The sequence below is a fragment of the Mustela putorius genome, unplaced genomic scaffold (assembly GCF_011764305.1).
Source record: "Mustela putorius furo isolate JIRA1106 unplaced genomic scaffold, ASM1176430v1.1 tig00003875_pilon_pilon_pilon, whole genome shotgun sequence".
In the NCBI taxonomy this organism is placed as follows: Eukaryota; Metazoa; Chordata; class Mammalia; order Carnivora; family Mustelidae; genus Mustela; species Mustela putorius.
In genome coordinates, this window is record NW_025422026.1 from 8889689 (window position 1) to 8909528 (window position 19840).

At 44.1% G+C, this 19840-nt stretch overlaps 1 protein-coding gene across 1 annotated transcript in view; it reads right to left on the bottom strand.

Moving 5' to 3' along the window:
- Positions 1–19840, bottom strand: part of AGBL1 (AGBL carboxypeptidase 1) — a 727538-nt gene that overhangs the window by 527768 nt on the left and 179930 nt on the right. The window contains exon 17 of the mRNA XM_004774140.2: positions 18581–18734. Coding sequence (XP_004774197.2) covers positions 18581–18734 — 154 coding nt within the window. The remainder of the gene's footprint in view (positions 1–18580; positions 18735–19840) is intronic.

The following is a 19840-nucleotide window of genomic DNA, read 5'->3' on the forward strand; positions in this document are numbered from 1 at the left end:
AACTAGAATCCACAGAACACAAGGGGAGCTCACGCTAACTTGTATCCTCTTCTGTTTGGATCCGTTGTAGGGCAGGAGAGTGAGAAGAGCTCCCCCTACAGGCAAACACGGTGGCACAGGCAGGTGGAAGGTCGGTTGCTGCTGATGGACAAGAAAAATACCGCCGGCTTCTTAGGATTCTCTCCTACAAAGCAAAACCTCCCACTGCTGTGGGGAGGAGCAGCCCCTCTCTCCCTCAGAACCCTGGATAGTACCAGGGTACTTCAGAGATAGGGGTAGACGCAGAAATTGTCTTTCCCTGGGGAGGGAAACTGTGCGGAGCCTTAGGTCCTCTGTAAGGCAGACGTGCAGGAGAGGGCTCCGGGTGGAGGGGCGGGAACACTGAGCTCCCCCCACCCCCCACCCCCGCAGCCCTTCCTAGTAGACTCTTAGCCACCTGCATGACAATAGCAACAACCACTGGAGGAAATGGAAGCCTGCTGCATGCTAACAGTAATGAGGAGATCAAAACCCTCTCCTGACCAGACCCACTGCACTCCACATGGACAGAAAGAGGCAGATCCATTTCTGAATGTACATAGTGTTGGTCTCATTCGCTGCTGTTTTCCCATACCTGCTGAATACCATTCAATTAAAAACAAACAAACAAAACACTACCAAGATACAAAGCAGAAACAAGCTCAGAGAAGAGTTCAATGCTAAAATTATTAAATAGGGACTTTCGAAGAAATATGATTACTATGTTAAGGATCACATGCTAAAGAAGGAAAATGTAAATGACCAGATGGGGAATTTTAACAAGGAGAAGGAAACTATAAAAAGAGAGTCAAGGGGCACCTGGGTGGTTCACCTCTTGGTTTCACCTCAGGTCATGAGCTAAGGGTCCTAAGTTCAAGGCCCATGTCAGGCTCTGTGATCAGTGGGGAATCTGCCTGAAGATTCTCTTTCTCTCCCTCCTTCCCTCTGCCCTTCTCCCCCATTTGCATGTATGCTCTGTCCCTCTAAAATAAGTTTTTTTAAAAAAATCTTTTTTTAAAAAATAGCCAAGTGGAAATTCTATAAATTTTTAAAAATTATGTCAGATATGAATGTTCTTGGTGGGCATGTTGGGAAACTGGGTAGACAATGAAATAATCAGTGAATTTAAAGGAAGGCCAATAAAATTCTGCAAAACCAAACAAGCGGGGGAGGGAGGTGTGATGAAAGAAAAAAACAGAACAAAGCATTCAAGAACTGTGGGATAATACAAAAGGGTCTAACACATATATAATCAGGGTCCCAGCACAGAAAGACAGAATGAGGCAGAATACACATTCTGAAGAGATAAAGGCTGGGATTTTTCAAAAATTAATGAAAAATGAGTCACCGGTATAAGTAGCTCAGAGAACTTTGAAGTGATACAGAAATGACAGATACATCCACATATATACATCACACCCACATAGATCAGAGTCAAACTGATAAAAACTGAGGACAACCAGAGAAAAAGTAAAATAATGAAGAGGGAGAAGCAAAGATAAGAATTATAGCATAGTTCTTACCAGCAATTACGCAGCCAGAAGACATTATACTTAACATGCTCAAAGGAAAAAAAAGACTGCCAACCTAGAATTCCAAACTCAGGGGATTAAAATAACAAACAAAAACAAACAAAACAACAAAACAAAAAATGCTTCCAAAATAAAAGGAAATAGAAAAACTTTTTTTTTCATAAAAATAAAAGCTCAAAAAGTTATTGCTTATGGATCTGCCAAAATACAAGAAATATGAAAGATCTTCAGAAAGAAGGAAAATTTTCAGGTGAAAAATTGGATCTAAAATAGAAACAATATAGACTCAAAAGGGTAAGAATATAAGAGATAACATGCATTAATTCCTTAGGACTGCTATACCAAATTACCACAAATTAGGTGGCTTAAAACAACCACACAAATTAATTCTTTTATGTAGTTCTGAAGTTCAAATAGTATGAAACCAGTTTCAGTGAGCCAAAACCAACGGGTTGCCAGGATGATGCCCCTTCAGGAGGCTCTAGGAAAGAATCCATTTCCTGGCCTTTTCTAGCATCTAGAGCTCCATTCCTTTCATTCCTGACACCGTGACCCTTTCTTGTGTCTTCAAAGACGCTAGTGCAGCATCTTCTCTTTGTGCCTCTGCTTCTGCCCCATGACCTCTCTCTTTGCAATCTCCTCCTCCCCCTCACTTACAAACATGCTTGTGATGGCACTGAGGCCCCACCAGATAATCCAGTACAGTCTCCTCATCTAGAGACCCCTAACCTAATCAATCATATCTGCAGAGTCTTTGCCATATAAAGTATCTTTCACAAGTTCCAGGACATGAATAGGGATTAGGATTCATTAGGATATGAATGTCTTGGGAAGAGGAAGGGCCTTAGCCAGACTACCACAATATAAAAACACTTCCAGTTCATTTTCTGAAGCTAGCATTAAGCTGATACCAAAACCATGTAAAGATATTGCAAGAAGGGGTGCCTGGCTGGTGCCATGGCTTAATGGTCTGACTCTTAGTTTCAGCTCAGGTCATGATCTCAAGAGTGGTGAGATCGAGCCCTGCATCAGGCACCACACCCAGTGCAGGGTCTGCTTAATTTTCTCTCTCCTGCTATGTCTGTTCCTCTTTCTCAAATAAAAAAACCTTTAAAAACAGATATATTGCAAAGAAACGAAACTACAAATCGATATTCCTCATAAACATGGTGCAAGTATATTCCAACTAAATGGAGTTTTTCTCAGAAGAGTCTACTCATTTTTTTTTAAGATTTTATTTACTTATTTGACAGAGATCACAAGCAGGCAGAGAGGCGGGCAGAGAGAGAGGAGGAAGCAGACTCCCCACTGAGCAGAGAGCCCGATACGGAACTCGATCCCAGGACCCTGGGATCATGACGTGAGCTGAAGGCAAAGGCTTTACCCACTGAGCCACCCAGGCGCCCCGAGTCCACTCATCTTGATGAGCACTGAGTAATACCCGGAACTGCAGAATCACTACGCTATACCTTTGAAACTAATATAACACTGTATATTAACCATACTGGAATTAAAATTAAAAATAAAATAAAAAACAAGGTGGGGTCAACAAGTGAAAATCAAACAATATAATGCAACAAATGAACAGGTTAAAAAGGAAAAAATCATAAGTTTATATAAATTCTCAGCAAACTAAAAACACAACTCAACTTTTTCAAGGGTATCTATGAAAGAGCTACTAATAATACCATTAATGGTAAATGACTAATTTCCCTCTCGAATCAATAACAAGAAATAGTATCTCCTCTCACCACCTTATTAAATATTATATTGGAGTCTGCAGGCAGCATTATAAGGCAAGAGAAAAATTTAAAAATAGAAAATGAACAAAAATAAATAAAATTCTTTGTTCACAGTCAACATGCACATGTTGTATGCTAAAAATTTAAAAAAAAACCTACCTGAAAAACTACTGGAAGAAAAATGATAGCAAAGTCACATGAATCAAAGTTGATACACAAAAACCAATTGCAGTTTCATATACTACCAATAAAAAATGAAAATGTTTGCCACTTACCATAGCATCAAAGGTGAAATACATCTAAATACATCTAAAAAAAATATATGTAAGAAGTTTATACTAAACACTACATTAACATTAAAGAAAAAATATTAAAGAAGGCCTAAGTAAATGGAGAGATATGCGACGTTCATGAGTAGGAAAAAACAATATTGTTAAGATTTCAATTCCTCTAAAATTTCAAAATCTCAGGAGGCTTTCTTAAAGAGAAAAAAAAAAAAAAGAGAAGAACCTGAGTTCTTCATTTCTTCATCCACGTCTCATAGTATAAACTAAAATCACCTTGACAGATATACTTAAATGCAGAACTTAAGACTATTTTAAAACTTTAGAACAGGGACCTCAGTCCATTAAGTGACTGCCTTCAGCTCAAGTCAGGGTCCCAGGGTCCTGGCATCATGCCCCGCATCGGGCTCCCTGCTCAGTGGGGAGTCTGCTTCTCCCTCTGCCCCTCACCCCACTCTCATGTTCTCTCTCATTTTCTCTCAAATAAATAAAATCTTTAAAAAAAATAAAGTAAAACTTTAGAATAAAAATTCTGTGACCTTGGTGTAGGCACAGGTTTCTTTGACTCGGCACTATTAACACTTTGGGGTGGGTTGTAGGGGACTGTCCTTCCTGTGTATTATAGGACCATTCAGTAGCATCTATGGACTCTTCACTCTAGATGACAGTAACCTCTCCAGTGCGACAATCAGAAATGTCTACAGACATGGCCAATTTTCTCCTGAAGGGTAAAAATATCCTGTCAACAACCACTGGGTCAAGTAAGTATTTCTTATCTACAACACAGAGAGCACTAACCCTAAACTTTAAAAAAAAATGACAAATGGCCATAGAATGCCATCATTTTAAAATTTCCACTTCTTAGGAGACTTTTAAGAAAATGAAAATCAACTCAAGATTAGGAAAAGATATTTGCAAAACACATATCTGATGGAGAATCTGTATCCGGAATAAAGAAATCTTTTGACTCAATCATAAGGCAAACAACCCTAATAAGAAAATGGGCAAAAAATTTTAACAGATATTCCAGTAAATCATTAATTGCTAAGGAAATACAAAGTCAAGAACAGTGAAATAACTATTTCATACCTACTAGAAATGGTAAAATTTTAAAAATAAAAATACAGGGGCACCTGGGTGACTCAGTGGGTTAAAGCCTCTGCTTTCGACTCAGGTCATGATCCCAGCACCTTGGGATCAAGCCCCGCATTGGGCTCTCTGCTCAGGAGGGAGCCTGCTTCCCCTCTCTCTCTCTCTCTCTGCCTGCCTCTCTGCCTACTTGTGATCTCTAGCTGATAAATAAAACCTTTAAAAAAATACAAATACAAAGTACTAGCAAGGATATTAACCAACTGGGACTCTCATATAATGCTGACAGGAATGAAACGCTTTAGAAGAACAACCAGTTTGCAAAATTGGGAACTTTCTTAGAAATTTAAACATACACACTTCTTTACCCAATATAAATGAAAAAAAAAATGTCCACTGAAAACTTGGATGTGTTAATAGCAGCTTTATCTGTAATAGCCAGGCTGGAAACAACCCACATGTCTACCTACTGGTGAACAGAAAGCAAACCATGGCATATCCACTCAAAAAAATAATACTCAGCAGTAAAAAGGAATGAGTGACTGACACACGCAAACAACAAGACTAGACCTCATGAGCACTATCCTAAGTGAAAGAAGATGGCCAAAACACCGCATACTCCACCTGTATGGCATTCTGATAAAAGCAAAATTGTATGAACAAAAATCAGTGGTTGCCAGGGCTAGGGAGAGAAGAGGGAAGAACTGACCACAAAGGGGTACAAAGAAAATTTCTGAGATGAAAAAATATTAGGGCCCTTTATTGTGATGGTGGTCACATGATTGCATACATGTTTGTTTTTTTTTAAGTAGGCTCCATGCCCAATGTGGAGCAGATCACAGGGCTTGAACTCACTGCCGTGACCAAGACCTGAGCTGCAATCAAGAGTCAGACGCTTACCTGAGCCACCCAGAGTCCCTGCATACACTTTAAATATTTACCTAATGTTACACCTAAGAAAGGTCTACGTTCCTGCTGTAAATTACACCATAATAAAGCCAATCCTGAAATAATGGCAACATAAATAATCAAAAATCTCATCAAGACAATAGCAAAGATTAAGTAGATTAGACATATATATTTATGCTATACTGAATTTATAAATGCAACTGTCAGTGGAAATGGGTCATTTCACAGAACTGAGATGAATTAGATATTTAAGGAAAGAAAATATAAATGGCCCCTAAATATATAAAAAAGATGCTTAATGTCATTAGGCATGAGGGAAATCCTTATTAAAATCACAATGGGATACTGCTGAACATGACTGATTAGACTGGCAAAAATTAAAGTGAGACAATACCAAGTTCTGGGGAAGGTGTGACACTATAGGCATGTTCATACACTGTGGGAGTACAAACTGGTACAACCATTTTAGAGAACTCTGGCCTTACCAAGTTGAACGAAAGGATACCCTACGACTCTGTCACTGTAATTACCTATACCATAGGAAACTCTTACCCATGCATTAGGAACCACGCCCACGGTAATATACTCTTGGCTCTATCTGTAACAGAAAAACACAACCTGGGAACATTCCAATTAGCCACCAACAGTAAAATGGATAAACTGACCTAAATTCTGACGCAGGAATATTATACAGCTACGAGAAATGAATGACTCAGTTACCAACTCAAACATATCAACGTGGTTCAATCTCCAACATGCTTAACGAAATAAGCCAGTCACAATACAGGTTGTACAGGTAGAGCCCTAAACAGGAAAACTCAATAAGGGGCTGTTTAGAGAGATGTAAAAATGTGATTTAAAAATATAAGGAGGAACAAGAGACCATTTAATCCACAGTTCAGAGTAACAGTTACTCTGAGGCAGAAACGGTGGGGAGTCATTGCAGAAGGGGTTACAGGAGAGCTAAAATATGCACCATATTATGTTTCTTAAATTGGGTGTTCAATACTGTACCTTATCGTTACTCTCTAACCTAGACCTGTATGTTATATAAATTCTTTTCTAAGTATTACATTAAAAATAGAGCACTTTGCCTAATTACAGAAGACCTAGATTCCAGTTTCTGGCTCTGCACTGGAGAGCTACATAACCACGCACAAGTCACTTCAATGCACTGGGTCTTACTTCTACCATCTTTAAAATGGGAAATTTTGCCCAAACACATTACTGTCACAAGTATAAAGGAAAATACTGTTAGAGGAGACTCCATGAAAATTGGGCAAGAAAGCAAATTTTTAACAAGTGACAGACAAAAAGAACATACCTGCTAAACACCCTATCCTCAGTGCTTAGAGCAACATCAATATACTCAGTAAATATCTGCAAAATGAATGAATTACTGTTTAACAAAAAAAGAATACACCTAATATGCAAACAGTTCCAAATAAATCATTTAGAAAGAGACCATCTAATAACATATCAGAAAAAAACTTGTCAAATCAGTATGATGGACACCTAAAACTAATGTAACATCATGTGCCAATTATGTTAATTAAAAAATGTTAAGAAGAAATATAAATGACAAATGGTTTTTTAAAAGTATGGACCACCTGAGTTACACTCAAAGAAATTCAAACTAAAATAACATTGAAATGGCATATGGAAAAAAAATGAGAGAGGGATTTCTGTTGTCATCTTTACTAATAGGTAGGAAAATGTAGAAGATTGATAAATCCATTGCTAATGGAGCCATAGAGGAGGAAACCTCCTATTTTTTTTTAAAGATTTTATTTATTTATTTGACAGACAGAGATCACAAGTAGGCAGAGAGAGAGGGGGAAGGAAGCAGGCTCCCTGCAGAGCAGAGAGCCCGATGCAGGACTCGATCCCAGGACCCTGAGATCATGACCTGAGCCAAAGGCAGAGGCTTAACCCACCAAGCCACCCAGGCACCCCTCTTTGGAGAAAGTTTAAACTGATGGCATAGAATCTGGTGAGGCTGTCAATTCTCAGAATTCCTGGGGAAGCGATTCAGGCCTCCACAGGACGGAACTGTCAGGAGGCTAATACTAATAAATGAAGGTAAGTCCATTTTATCTAAATTTTAAGACTTAGTATTTATGAGTTTCTGTGTCTGTGTGTGAGTGTATACGTGCACATGCGCATGTGTTGTGAAAAATAAACACGAGACTGTCAGCAGCCGTTGCTTCGGGAGAAGTAACAGGAGAAATATGAGGTTATTTTCACATTCTACTCTAATTTACCAAACTTCTTCAACAAGGATGACATGTTGGCACTTTCTAATTTAACTTTTAAATTTTAAAAAGGAAATATAAATATAGTTGGAGACGCTACGAAAATTATATGACAGACATCCAGGTACCTACCCATACAGATAGGAAAGTTGACAGTTTGGCAGATTTTCCTTACAACTCTTTTCTTTTGAGAAATACAAATTTCCGGGGCACCTGAGTGGCTCCGTCGGTTACGTGACTGACTCTGTTTCTGCTCAGGCCATGATCTCAGGGTGATGAGATCGAGCCCCACATCGGGCTCCACGCTCAACACAGTCTGCTTCAGAGTCTCTCGCTCTCCCTCCCCCTCTGCCCCCTCCCTGATCATACTCTCTCTCTCTAAAATAAATAGAATCTTTAGAAAAATAAAAAATAAAAATAAAACAAATAAATCTTAAAGAAAAAAAATACAAACTACCCCCCACAAGAAAAATACAAACTTCCAAACAGATTTAAGAGACATTTCTCTTTCTCTTTCTGCTCTCTTGATCCTCAGACAGTGTCGTTGTCTTGAACCCGGATCTTTTTTCACCATGCTTCTACACTTTTTCTACATATGTAAATATCCATAAAAATAAACTGCGCTGTTTTTGTTATATTAAAAACCAGGTATTTTAATGTGAAATTTAATAACACGTTCATGGTCGTGTTGTGAGACTTCCCTGAAACATATGTGTCAAAATATCATCTGGTTAACACAGTCTGACAGCGTAGGTTTGACTGTTTTGGAACCTGATGGGTTGGTGATGAGCCTCTTTTCAGAGCATGTGTTGACAGACATGAAAACCTTTGCATGGAGGTCTGGAGGACAAGGACCTTGTCCTTAGGCACTAGGACCCTGAGAGAGAAAAGTACCCGGATAACAGGCCCTGGCTGCCATCTGGTCCCCACTTAGCCAGTGAAGAAGGAGCTATTACCAAAGGAAACTCGGGGAGACTTTGTGACAAGCGATGTCTAGGTGTGGCACAGAGTCTGGATCCAGCTCTCTGGAAACCCAGCCATGACACTGCGAGTGTCCCTTCACGACAGCAGGGACAGCGGACCACCAAGGCCAACCGTCAGGGAGAACGGAGTGGCCTCTAAGTGTCGACTATAGGCCATGGCTGCTTTAGGAGCCAATCTGAGGCTCCCCTTGGGTACCCCAAGAAACAGGAAAGAGGTAACTTCTCTTTCTTAAGGGAGGTTAGAGGCCCTACAACTGTGGGTGCTAACAAGAACAGACACCTGGATTTCATGTATTTGCTTAGTAAACACTGAGTGCACACCTGTTGTGTTCAGGGTCTCTAAGGCCCTAGAGAAACAGTGGTGACAAACTACGTACGACACACCGTCTGTGTTCTCGTGGACGCACAGGGCCATGAGGGAAACAGAGCAGGGGCCTGTGATCAGGGGCTCTGGAAGGACGAGTCCCTTTCAATACAATGATCCAGCAAGGCAAAGAGTCCATCACAAGAAGAAAGCAACCATGTCAAGCTATGGAGAAAAAGGATTCTATTCAGAGGAAACAGCACATGCAGAGAGGCCCAGGGGACGCAGGTAGGATGCTGTGTTCAACGAACAGGAAGATTAGTGTGGGTGAAGGTTCTGAGTGACAAATGGTAAGTGAAGGTTAGAAAGGCATGTGGACCCTTGCAGAGGAGGTATAACTGAGATCGTAGGAACATCACAAGGGTTATTCATGTTCACATGACCATGTATGCACTCATACATCTGGAGAAATCTAACACACCTGACTTGCAGTGTAAACAACCCTTCCCTACGTATAAGGAATTGCATCTTGAAGGCAGAGGATTTTCTCTCATTATTGGACGGCTGAAACAGGTGGCAGAATACGGGGCTTACGTTCCAGATCGTTTTGGGAGCAACTAGAGCTCCGGCCCTTCCTCCTCATAGGACTTTCCAGGGCCTCAATTTCTGCCACCAAAAAAGGAAGATAGTAAATACAATTCTTTTTTTTTTTTTTCTTTACCTCACAGAGCTGTTTTGTGAACAATGAATCATGTGTACATACTGTGTAAAGGAGTTAATTCCCTTAAAAGGTATTAATTCTAGCTCACGAGCATCCTTACACAATAGAAAGTTCTGTGATTGATGTCAAAGGAACAGAGTACGTGTTCCTGCCTCAGTAACCACACAGAGTCAACTTTTTGTACCCTGGCTAATTGAGAAAATTGTTCAGGTAATACAAATTTTATTTCCCTCTGAAATAGAGGATATTTTATAGCATACTGACTTTATAATTATGTTTAGCCTGACTTCTTATGTAATTTGCAGGCCTCTGAAAATGAACATTTCCAAAACTGAATTCCTTCAGCCCCCACGGAAGCCCTGGTTCTCACGTAGGCCTTGGTTGGCATTACACTGTGCACCCATAATCAGAGTCAAAATATTTCCACTCTGTCCCGACTAATCAGCGAGGCCTCTCACTTCTAACGGAGACCTCTCTCGTACGTCTGGACCCTTCCCTCCCATTTCCGTAGACGTATCCTCCTTGAAGACCTCCTCACCCGTCTGGATGACTAACCACTTCCCGTTATTTCTGGGGCACTCACTGAGGGCCAGGCCCTGCTCCAAGCCCTTTACAATCTTCAGACTGCCCCCAGGAAGAAGGTACTAGTTATTATTCATAGTTTATAAACAGGGAAACCGGGGCACAGAGTGTCTGAGCACCCTTGTCAAGACCACCAAGCCGATAAATGGCAGAGCCAAGATTAGAGAACTCCTCCCCCACACCTAGGGCGTCTGAATCTAGGGTCTACATGTGTAAAAACTCCTCTGTGCCAGGGACCATGTCACCTGACTTATCCCTCACTCTGGACTTCCCTCCACATTACTGCCACAGAATTTTCCTCCAAAACGAATCTGATCTTAATAACATCCTATTGGCCCATCATTGTCTACAGGAGACACTTCCTAACAGGAAAAATAATGGCCTTTACCCCTCGGCCCTAATGTCCTTTCTCACCTATCATCTGACCCCATAATCTATCCACCATCCTACTCCCAACCAGCCTTGGTGCCCTGTGATTTTCACAGCATCGTGTCCAGGCTTCCCTGCCTCGGCAAATGCTATTTTTCCTACTTGAAAAGACACTACCCAGGGGTGCCTGGGCGGTGCAGTTGGTTAAGTTCTGACTCTTGGTTTCACTCACACCTTGATCTCAGGGTCATGAGATCGAGCCCCACGTCAGGCTCTGTGCTCAGCGTGGAGTCTGCTTAAGACTGTCTTCCTTGGGGCACCTGGGTGGCTCAGTGGGTTAAAGCCTCTGCCTTCGGCTCAGGTCATAATCTCAGGGTGCTGGGATCGAGCCCTGCATCAGGCTCTCTGCTCAGCGGGGAGCCTGCTTCCCTTCCTCTCTCTCTGCCTGCCTCTCTGTCTACTTGTGATCTCTCTCTCTGACAAATAAATAAATAAAATCTTTAAAAAAAAAAAAAAAGACTGCCTTCCTTCCCCCCGTATGCACACCGTCTCTCAAATAAATAAAGAAACAAATAAATAAGACACTCCCCCATTTCTCTGCATGTGGCAGTCTGACTTCTAGATATAGATGAAATGACACTGAGCTTTGGTTTTATCATTATACAATGGGCATCATAATTATTCTCTTCCTCAGCTCACAAGGGAACTCTGAGGGCCAAATGGTATTATGTATTATGTAAAAACTTTGTGAGACCCAAATACTTACATGGTGGGGAATAAGCAAAGCTCTTCAACTGAAAGGTTTTACAATCTTCCCCACTCCCTGCAACCAGCCTTAGAAGGAAAGAGGATCCGTAGCCTTCTTTTTCTTGGACTGCTGAGGTGAAAATGGGAAGCAGAAAGGAGACAGTCGGCCAGTCAAAATGTCATAGGTTTGAGGGTTTGTACTGAAAAAAGGAGGGGGTTATAGTGACCCCCTATTTAAGTATATACAGACCCATAACAGGAAGAAAGACGAGGACAAATTTAAGATGGTTTGGATGTGTTCTATGTATTCCCTCTGTCATGTCTTCTCAAGAGAGATACAAATAGGTCTTCAAATGGTTCTGAGCATTTCTGACGGAGGTTTCTTTGACAGCTGTGTCAGTAGAAGACTACCACACACACGGGATTTACACAGCTCGCCCTTATGGGTATAAGCCCCCAACAGAATCACATTCTACCACGCAGGTAAATGCTGTCTTCTGTCTGCTTGCAATGACCTGTGTTTATCCCCCGGGTCTGGGCTAACCTGCATATCACGATGTCCTGTTAGCAAGACTCACACACACACACACTCCTTCCCTACCTTACACATAGGTTCTGAGTGCCCAATGATAAGGATTAAATAGTATTTACCTTCATATTCCTAATACCTTCCATGGGTCCTAGCCCTGGTTGCCTGAAGAGACAGAAATCCCCTGACAAGGAAAGGGCACAGTTCATTGTCTCCCTGCTAACTCCTTTTATTCTAAAGACGTCCACAGAGAGAAGTCTTTATCTTCTTAGAGCTCATTTGTTAGTTCTAATATTTGTCAGAAGCAGTGCTTTACAGAGAAGGAAAAGAAAAGGATCCCACCAGGAGACGAGAGATCTAAGGCCTTGGGCCACCTCTGCCATCAGCCAGCAAGGTGCCCTACACAGGTCAGGCCAAGCCCTTGCTTCAGTCCCTCCCCTGGGAAGTAAGAAATCTGAACTCGGTGGTCTTTACAGATTTCTAAGCTCTAACATTTAGTGATCCCTTAATAATCCTTGGCCCTACACGTCTGGTGGGGGCTAGGAGGGTGAGGGGGAAAAAAAAAAAGCTGAGGAAGAGGTTTTCACTTCACTCAAGTTTCTGTTTTCCTTGGACGGCTCTGTCCCTTCTCACCGTCCCCAGCAGAAAGCTCTGTTCTTAATACCTGATCAGGTGTCTTGAAAAGAAATGAAGGCCAGAGAGGATGCAAAAATGATTTGCAAAGGAGCCAAGAGGGGAACTCTGTAACTGTGTATTTTTCCACTCCGTTCTAATTTAAAACCACTTACAAGTGACAACTCCCAACCCGAGGCAGGTGCCGTGTGGTAGCTCATTATACCCTCGGGACCCCGTGTAAATCTTTTTTCTGAGAACAGCTATTGTCTTCCAAGGAAAAGCTTTTAGCATAATGGCAGGCTGAATAGAACATTGCTTTTTGTGAGAATATTTTTAAGAAAAGAAAAGAAAGGTGTTCTTGAACGACCACAGACGCAGCTTCTCGCCTCCCCCACCTCAGCCCCCCCGGAAAGAACAGCGCGTGCCCACGGGAGACCCTGGCGATGCAGTGACATCGTCTCACCTCCGGAGACACACAAAGGTTACGCTCTGCTCTTCTCGGTGACGATGCAGGTTGGAGGTGTCTGCGGTGGCCAAAAATAGCAGGTCCGCCCCCTCCCATCTACCTTTGCTGTTTCCTGGCTCCTCGGGAGTCACTGAGTCAGTCAGTGACGAGTCACTTCAAGATGAGAGTTTCTAATAAGAGAGTAGTGTCTTCCCTTGGAAAATTCCCCCAGATTCGTCCCTCCGATCTGGTTAACTCATGAGACCAGTGAAGACAACACTGTTTTTGTTGTTGTTGTTGTTGTTGTTATATTTTGTTTTAGAGAGAGAGAGCATGAGGGAGGTAGGGGCACGGGAGAGAGATTTGAGAAAGAGAAAGCACAAGAGGCGGGGGGGGGGGGGGGCGGGTACCTCAAGCGGCTCCCGGCTGAGTGTGAGACCCAATGCAGGGCTCGATCTGAGATCATGACCCTGAGATCATGACCCAAGTGGTCATGGACCTGACCCTAAGCCCCTAGGTGCCCAAGACAATATTGCTGCAGCGTCTGAATGCATCATTGTCCCAAGGGGGGAAATTTGGCAATAAAACTCCTAGAAAAAAGGAAGCCTCCATCACAGAAACCTAGCTCCCCAAACTAAAAAGGGACCCAACCTCCTCTGGGTTGAAATGGTAATTTAGAATATGAGGTTGTGGGGGAAATGTGGAGGAAATGGAAAAGTCAACAAAATGACGGCGGTCGTTCCTAAGCAGTGCGTCCTCCTCGTGCACCTTCCCCAGGACTCTCCCAATGAGGGCAGATCCTGAAGGAGGGGTCCACCCTGGAACTGTGGGCTAGAAGCCTGGGGTCTCTTCCCTGAGCCCCCACCTGCCACCCTGGTGGCCCCCAGCTGCTTTTTCACCAAAGTGAGCCTTAACTTGGCCACCTGCAAAATACAGATAACTAATGGCCAGCAGAGGAAGGTCTGAGACAGCCCTTCTGCAGGCCTGGTTGGGGGATGGCCCAGCCTCAGAGACACAGGACCATTCTCCTTTCTGGGTTTCTCACTCACTTTCTCTAGGGTTTGAGTAAACAGTGACCTTCAGTGCCAATCCAAAAGCGCGCACGCGCGCACACACACACACACACACACACACACACCCCGTCTGTGAAAAGTACATAAACTTAAGAAAATATGAATTCTCAACTCTCTACTTCTACGCTGCATATTCAAAGCACCTGCTCATGGAAGTACTTCCTGTACTTTAAGGTATGAAGGATCTGTCCATGCTAAGGGTAATTATGCCGGATCACCTCTAGTCGAGGGAACCAGCAGCTTCCGGGATCGGTCTCATCTGCCACACCTGTCCCCAGACCTGCTTGGAGGAGGCCTCTGCTCCAACCCACCGGGGCCTCTGCCCCTTTCTTCTGGATGCTGTTCACTCCGCACTCACACTCTGCTCTCCAAATCCCAAAGGCCCAGGGCCCCTCCAACATCTGAAAGCCTCCCAGGCAGCAAGGGCCTGGACCTGCTACTTCCCCCCTGACTTAACCACTGAGAGCCCGAAGCTAGGATGAACTGTTTGTCCTTTTGCAACGGTTCCTCTCATCCTGAATTTCTCTTCAAGCCTGTCTCCTGCATAATGATTTCAGGGGCAATTTCTCAGACAACTTCACTGTTTGCTGTCGCACTGAAAAGGTCAGACAGTGACTTTGCTCTTGGAGCTCTGCCAGCATTTTGGCTCTGAGGTGTGAAGTGAGTTTCCTCTCTTGGGAGCACCGAGAGGAGGCACCGGCCCCCCTCGATTCTCCAGACAGCGAGAAAAGATGCACCAGGGAAGCTGGCCTACCACTGAGCTGAAAATATATTTATCAAGAAAATAAGGCAAAATGTTTCCAGGAAAATATCTTTTAAAAAAAAATTTTTCTTTTGAAAAATAAATCAAACCAAATTAATCCTTCAAGGAGACTCCCTGGAGCCCAGACCCAGGAAGGAGTAAAAGTAATCAATAAATTGTCCTGATCGTCTCTAAGTCCAGGACTTTTGGCCCCACCACCAGGGGATACAGCCTCAAGTAAGGAGCCCTTCTCTCTGGGCCCCAGAGCCACACTTTTATTTCTTGGGTTTCTAAAATAAGCCTGGGGATGCCTGGGTGGCTCAGTCAGTTAGCCATCTGCTTTCCATCTGCCTTTGGTTCGGGGCATGGCCCCGGGGTCCTGGGATCAAGTCCCGCATCAGGCTCCCTGCTCAGCAGGAGCCCGCTTCTCCCTCTGCCTGCTGCTCCCCCTGCTTGTGTGCTCTCTCTCTGTCAAATAAATAACATCCTAAGATAAAATAAAATAAAGTAAAATAAAATAAAATAAAATACTGAAGCGATAATCCTACACAGTGGAAAGAAAGTCTTTCAGGGCATGAACACCTCTGGTGTGTGGCAGCCACCACACCAGAAATTACCAAACCAGCGCTAAATACAGCTGCGGTCTGAAAACGGCCTAGTCTCTGGGAGGGGGGAAGCCGGTGACATAACGGGAGCTCTCCTGGAGGGAGGCTTGAGGTGCTGGCTCATTTGGTAAGTTTCCTGCCCTAAAGCAAGGCATCCCATTCTGGTTCAAAGGGAGTTAAGTGGTTTTATTACTGATTTACAGGCAAGGATAATTGCAATTTGGAGGGTAGGTGGTGTTTATAACGTGCTGGATTTTTTTCTCTCTCAGAAACACAGCAGTGGCATATATTCATATGACATATGTACACACACACACACACACACACACACTACCCTGCCAAGGAAGCAGTTTATTCTGTAGCCCAGGATCTGTAGCCCATGGCCCGAGACTGTTCCCAGCACGACGGCCCAGCCACGCCACCACAGCTCCGCACGGGGACCCGCCGGCTCTGAATCCTCCCTCCATCCTGTCTTCCTGCAAGAGTATGTGAAAGGCCCACCACACAAAGGTTTCCACTGGATTAGGAAAGGAAAATAAAATTCACTGTGAGCAGGAAGAGGGTAATACGCTTGTTGTCAACCTCGTGTGAGTTACTTTAACAGCTACACTAGCATCTCATGTGAGGACATGAAACTGGCAGGAGGGAAAGTTCTGGTTCAGAGTGGAACTGGAGCACCTCATCAAATGCCTGTGTTAGGACATCCGTTGTGGGTATGGACTCTGGAATCAGAATAACAAAATGGGAAACTAACGGGGCACCACCATCGAACCTCCCTGAGCCTCCACTTACCTCATCTGTAAAACGGATGACTTCGACCATCATTACAAAAGATACCAAGCCGCTCTACAGTGCATACAAAGAGGACTTTCAGTGTACTAGCAAGGCAGGCTGCCACTCACCTTCCATGACTTGGCAGTAAAGGATAAGGATGGTAGCACAGGCAGGGCACCAGGCTTTGTCACACTTTAGCTGTGTGACCTCAACTTAGTCCCAGGATTGGCTACACAATTTGCAGGACCCACTGCAACATGAAAACGCAGGGCCCCTGTGGAAAACCTTTTTAAGAACTGAAGCAAGGTGCCCGGCCCTCCTTCTACGCATGGGACCTGGGCCATTGTGCATTTGGCACACCTATGAAGAAGGGCTCTCACCCATCCTCTCTTGTGGGGCAGAGCCCTAGTTTCAGCTTGATGACCAACACTTACTTGCAAGTCTATTGTGCCCCAAGGAAAATGAACAGCATTTGTGGCACCATCATCTGGGCCCTCCCCACTCCTATGCGGGATATTCCCTTTTTTTATAAAAGATTTTATTTATTTATTTGAGAGAGAAAGAGAAAGAGAACACAAATAGGAAGAGGGAGAAGCAGACTCCCTGCTGAGCGGGAAGCCAGGCACAGGACTCAATCCCAAGACCCCGAGATCATGACCTGAGCCGAAGGCAGATGCTTCACCACTGAGCCACCCAGGTGCCCCCGATACCTCTGAAGATGAACAACAGCTGGACCTACCAGCACTTTTTTAAAAAAAGATTTATCTACCCATTTGAGAGAGAGAGAAGCAGGGGGTAGGGAAGAGGGAGAGAGTGAGTCCCCCACTCGGACCCCCTGCTGAGCAGAGCCCAAAGCAGGACTGGATCCCAGGACCCTGAGACCACGACCTGAGCCAAAACCAAGAGGCAGCTGCTCAACCAGCTGAGCCATCCCAATGCTCCTCGGCACACGTTTAAGAGTGGAAACTGTAGAGACACAGAGGAAAATGCACTTAGGATTACTAATCTTACGCAGCAGACAGAAACCAGCTTTCTCTGACTCCTAGAAGGGTGTGCCGAGATGTCTTTTCTTTCACTAACGGAACTATGTCAGAGTGCCAAGTTATTTAGGGATCTTTACCACATGGCAAGTCTTCTCCTTAACATGGGAAAGGCTCTCTCTAGTTCTGACACCAGCACGTGCACCAGGGTCAGCGTACCCAAAAATGCCAAAGCAGAGGCAGCTCCATGCTGACCCCATGCTGGGTTATCTCCCGGGTCCCGCTCAGAAACTGACACTGCGGAACACAGGCTCCCCAGACCCGCCGTCTCACACCAACACTGTCCAGTGAAGGCTGCGCCAGAAGGACTGCTGTCGCTCACGTCCAAATCTACTCGTGTGCGAGCAGAGGGCTCCGCGGCTGTTACAGAAATTGCTCTTAAATTCGTAAAACAGGTAAGAGAATTTTTGGAACATCCCTGACTACTCATTATAGCATTTTCGGGCCGCATTAATTCAGGTGGGACCATCAGTTGTTGATTACCCAGGCTGCTAAGCCGCGATGGTCAGATGCTGACGGGATTCGAGAAATTACATTCCGGATCCACCCAACAGTCACCTGAAGGCCGTTAGCACGTCAGCGGGGAAGGCTGCATCTTCTGGGGATAAACCAACTGGAGTTTTTACTCCCCCGTCTTTTCTTCCGTCGCGCAAATGTTTCTGTATTGCAAGGCAGTCCTTATTCTGATGGGTTTTTCTTGCCTACCTAAGGTCTAAGATATGCCAGAGGCCACCTTTTAAAGTGAATTGGTTACAGGGAGGTCACACTGGCACACAGGGCTGGAACATTTCAGGTGCGCGCGCGTGTGTGTGTGTGTGTGTGCGCGCGCGCGTGCGCTGGTTTGGTTGGACAGTTCAAGCCACGATGGGGCTTCTTCAGCCAGGGCTCCAAAACTCAACTTCCTTCCCTGCCAGCCCTTGTCTGGCCTTGGGAGTGTTATAATAGCACTGAGTTATGGGCAGAAGAGGGCCTGGCTGGAAAATGTGATGCCAGGGTCTCTCCTGACAGTTTGCAATCAATTTTTTTCTCCCTTTAACAATAGGGCAACGTTAATATCTAGCCTTCCTGCTGTCCCAAGAGTGGCGAGTGCATTTCTATAAGACAAATGCCGTCCCCAACCCTTTATGAAGCCTCTGATCCCAACAGGACAGGGAGATTCCAAGGCTGTGAGGACACCCCATAACCACCACATCTCCAAAGAGGGTTGTCATCTTTTACTCACGGAACTGCTCCAGGTGGTCAGCGCTATTGGACTCAGGCGTGGCCGTGATGGTCACCAGTGGACATGAATTCCCTCCCAGCGTCTGGCAGAGAACGTCCTGGCGGAAGTAGACTTGCCTGGGGTTCACACTTCTTTCCAGGGTGTCAAGGTGCGTCTGGAACAGAGATGAAACAGAAGCGATTATGGTTCATGAAATATTTTTGACCACTAATGACAGAAAACAGCAACAGAGTTTATAATCATCTATCTCCCTTAAGTTAGACATCCTTTTGCTCATCTGGTGTGCCCAATATTAGGCACTAAATGATTAACAAGGGGGCCGTTCCCACTGGCTAGAAGTTCAGGGAGGCTGAACAGGAAACATAGTTTTCACACCTGTCTGCGCAATAGAATATCTGTTTTCGAGTCGCACTCAAAGCAAGAGGGCAAGGCCTACAGCATGCTTCCCGATATGGAGAGAATGTGGCCACGAAGACAAGACGTTTGCGAACAAGAGACAGAGAACTTCAGAAGCGTGGGGTACTTTAGAACCAAGAGATATAAAGAGTGTTGTGAGCACATCCAAGGACAGTACGAACCATCGATCCACGTGGGATGCTGGCTGAGAACAATGAGTTGGTAGTGATTCATTTCCTTCCTCTACCTTCCCATTTACACACTCATTTAAAACACAGAAAGTTACAGAAATGGGCTAGCCATTGAAACTAAGAGCTCAACAGTCTTTAAGACCTCTGCCTATATTTTCACTTGTTCAAACAGTGGGACTGATCAGGAAGAGGTGAAGAGATTTCCTCCCACCCACGTTGCACACTCTGAGCACAGCGACATAGTAACCTCAGTAAGCGGAGGGAGAAGCTGCCCCCTCCTGCCCAAGAACGCCACTACACAAAACGTATCCTTTCAGCTGAAGAGCTGACGTTTTCACCATAATCGAGAAATTATGAGAGCCAAGGGGAAACTGTCCACCTTGTTTTTTTGACAAATGACAAGCCTGTTAGGTAAATGAAACAAACATGAATCCTATGAAAATATATATAAAATATTTGTAAAATGTGTTGTGAAAAGGGAAGGAGTGCCCTCAAAAAATAAACGATGTGCTTGCGTAAAAAGGACTTACTTTGGAAGTGGGAGGCAAACTAACAGCTCCCCCAAAGATCCACACCCTAATCTTCTGAACCTGTAAATAGTTTACCCTCCATGGCAAAAGGGACTTTGCATATATATTTAGGATAAAGGTCTACTTGAAATGGGGAGGTTAGA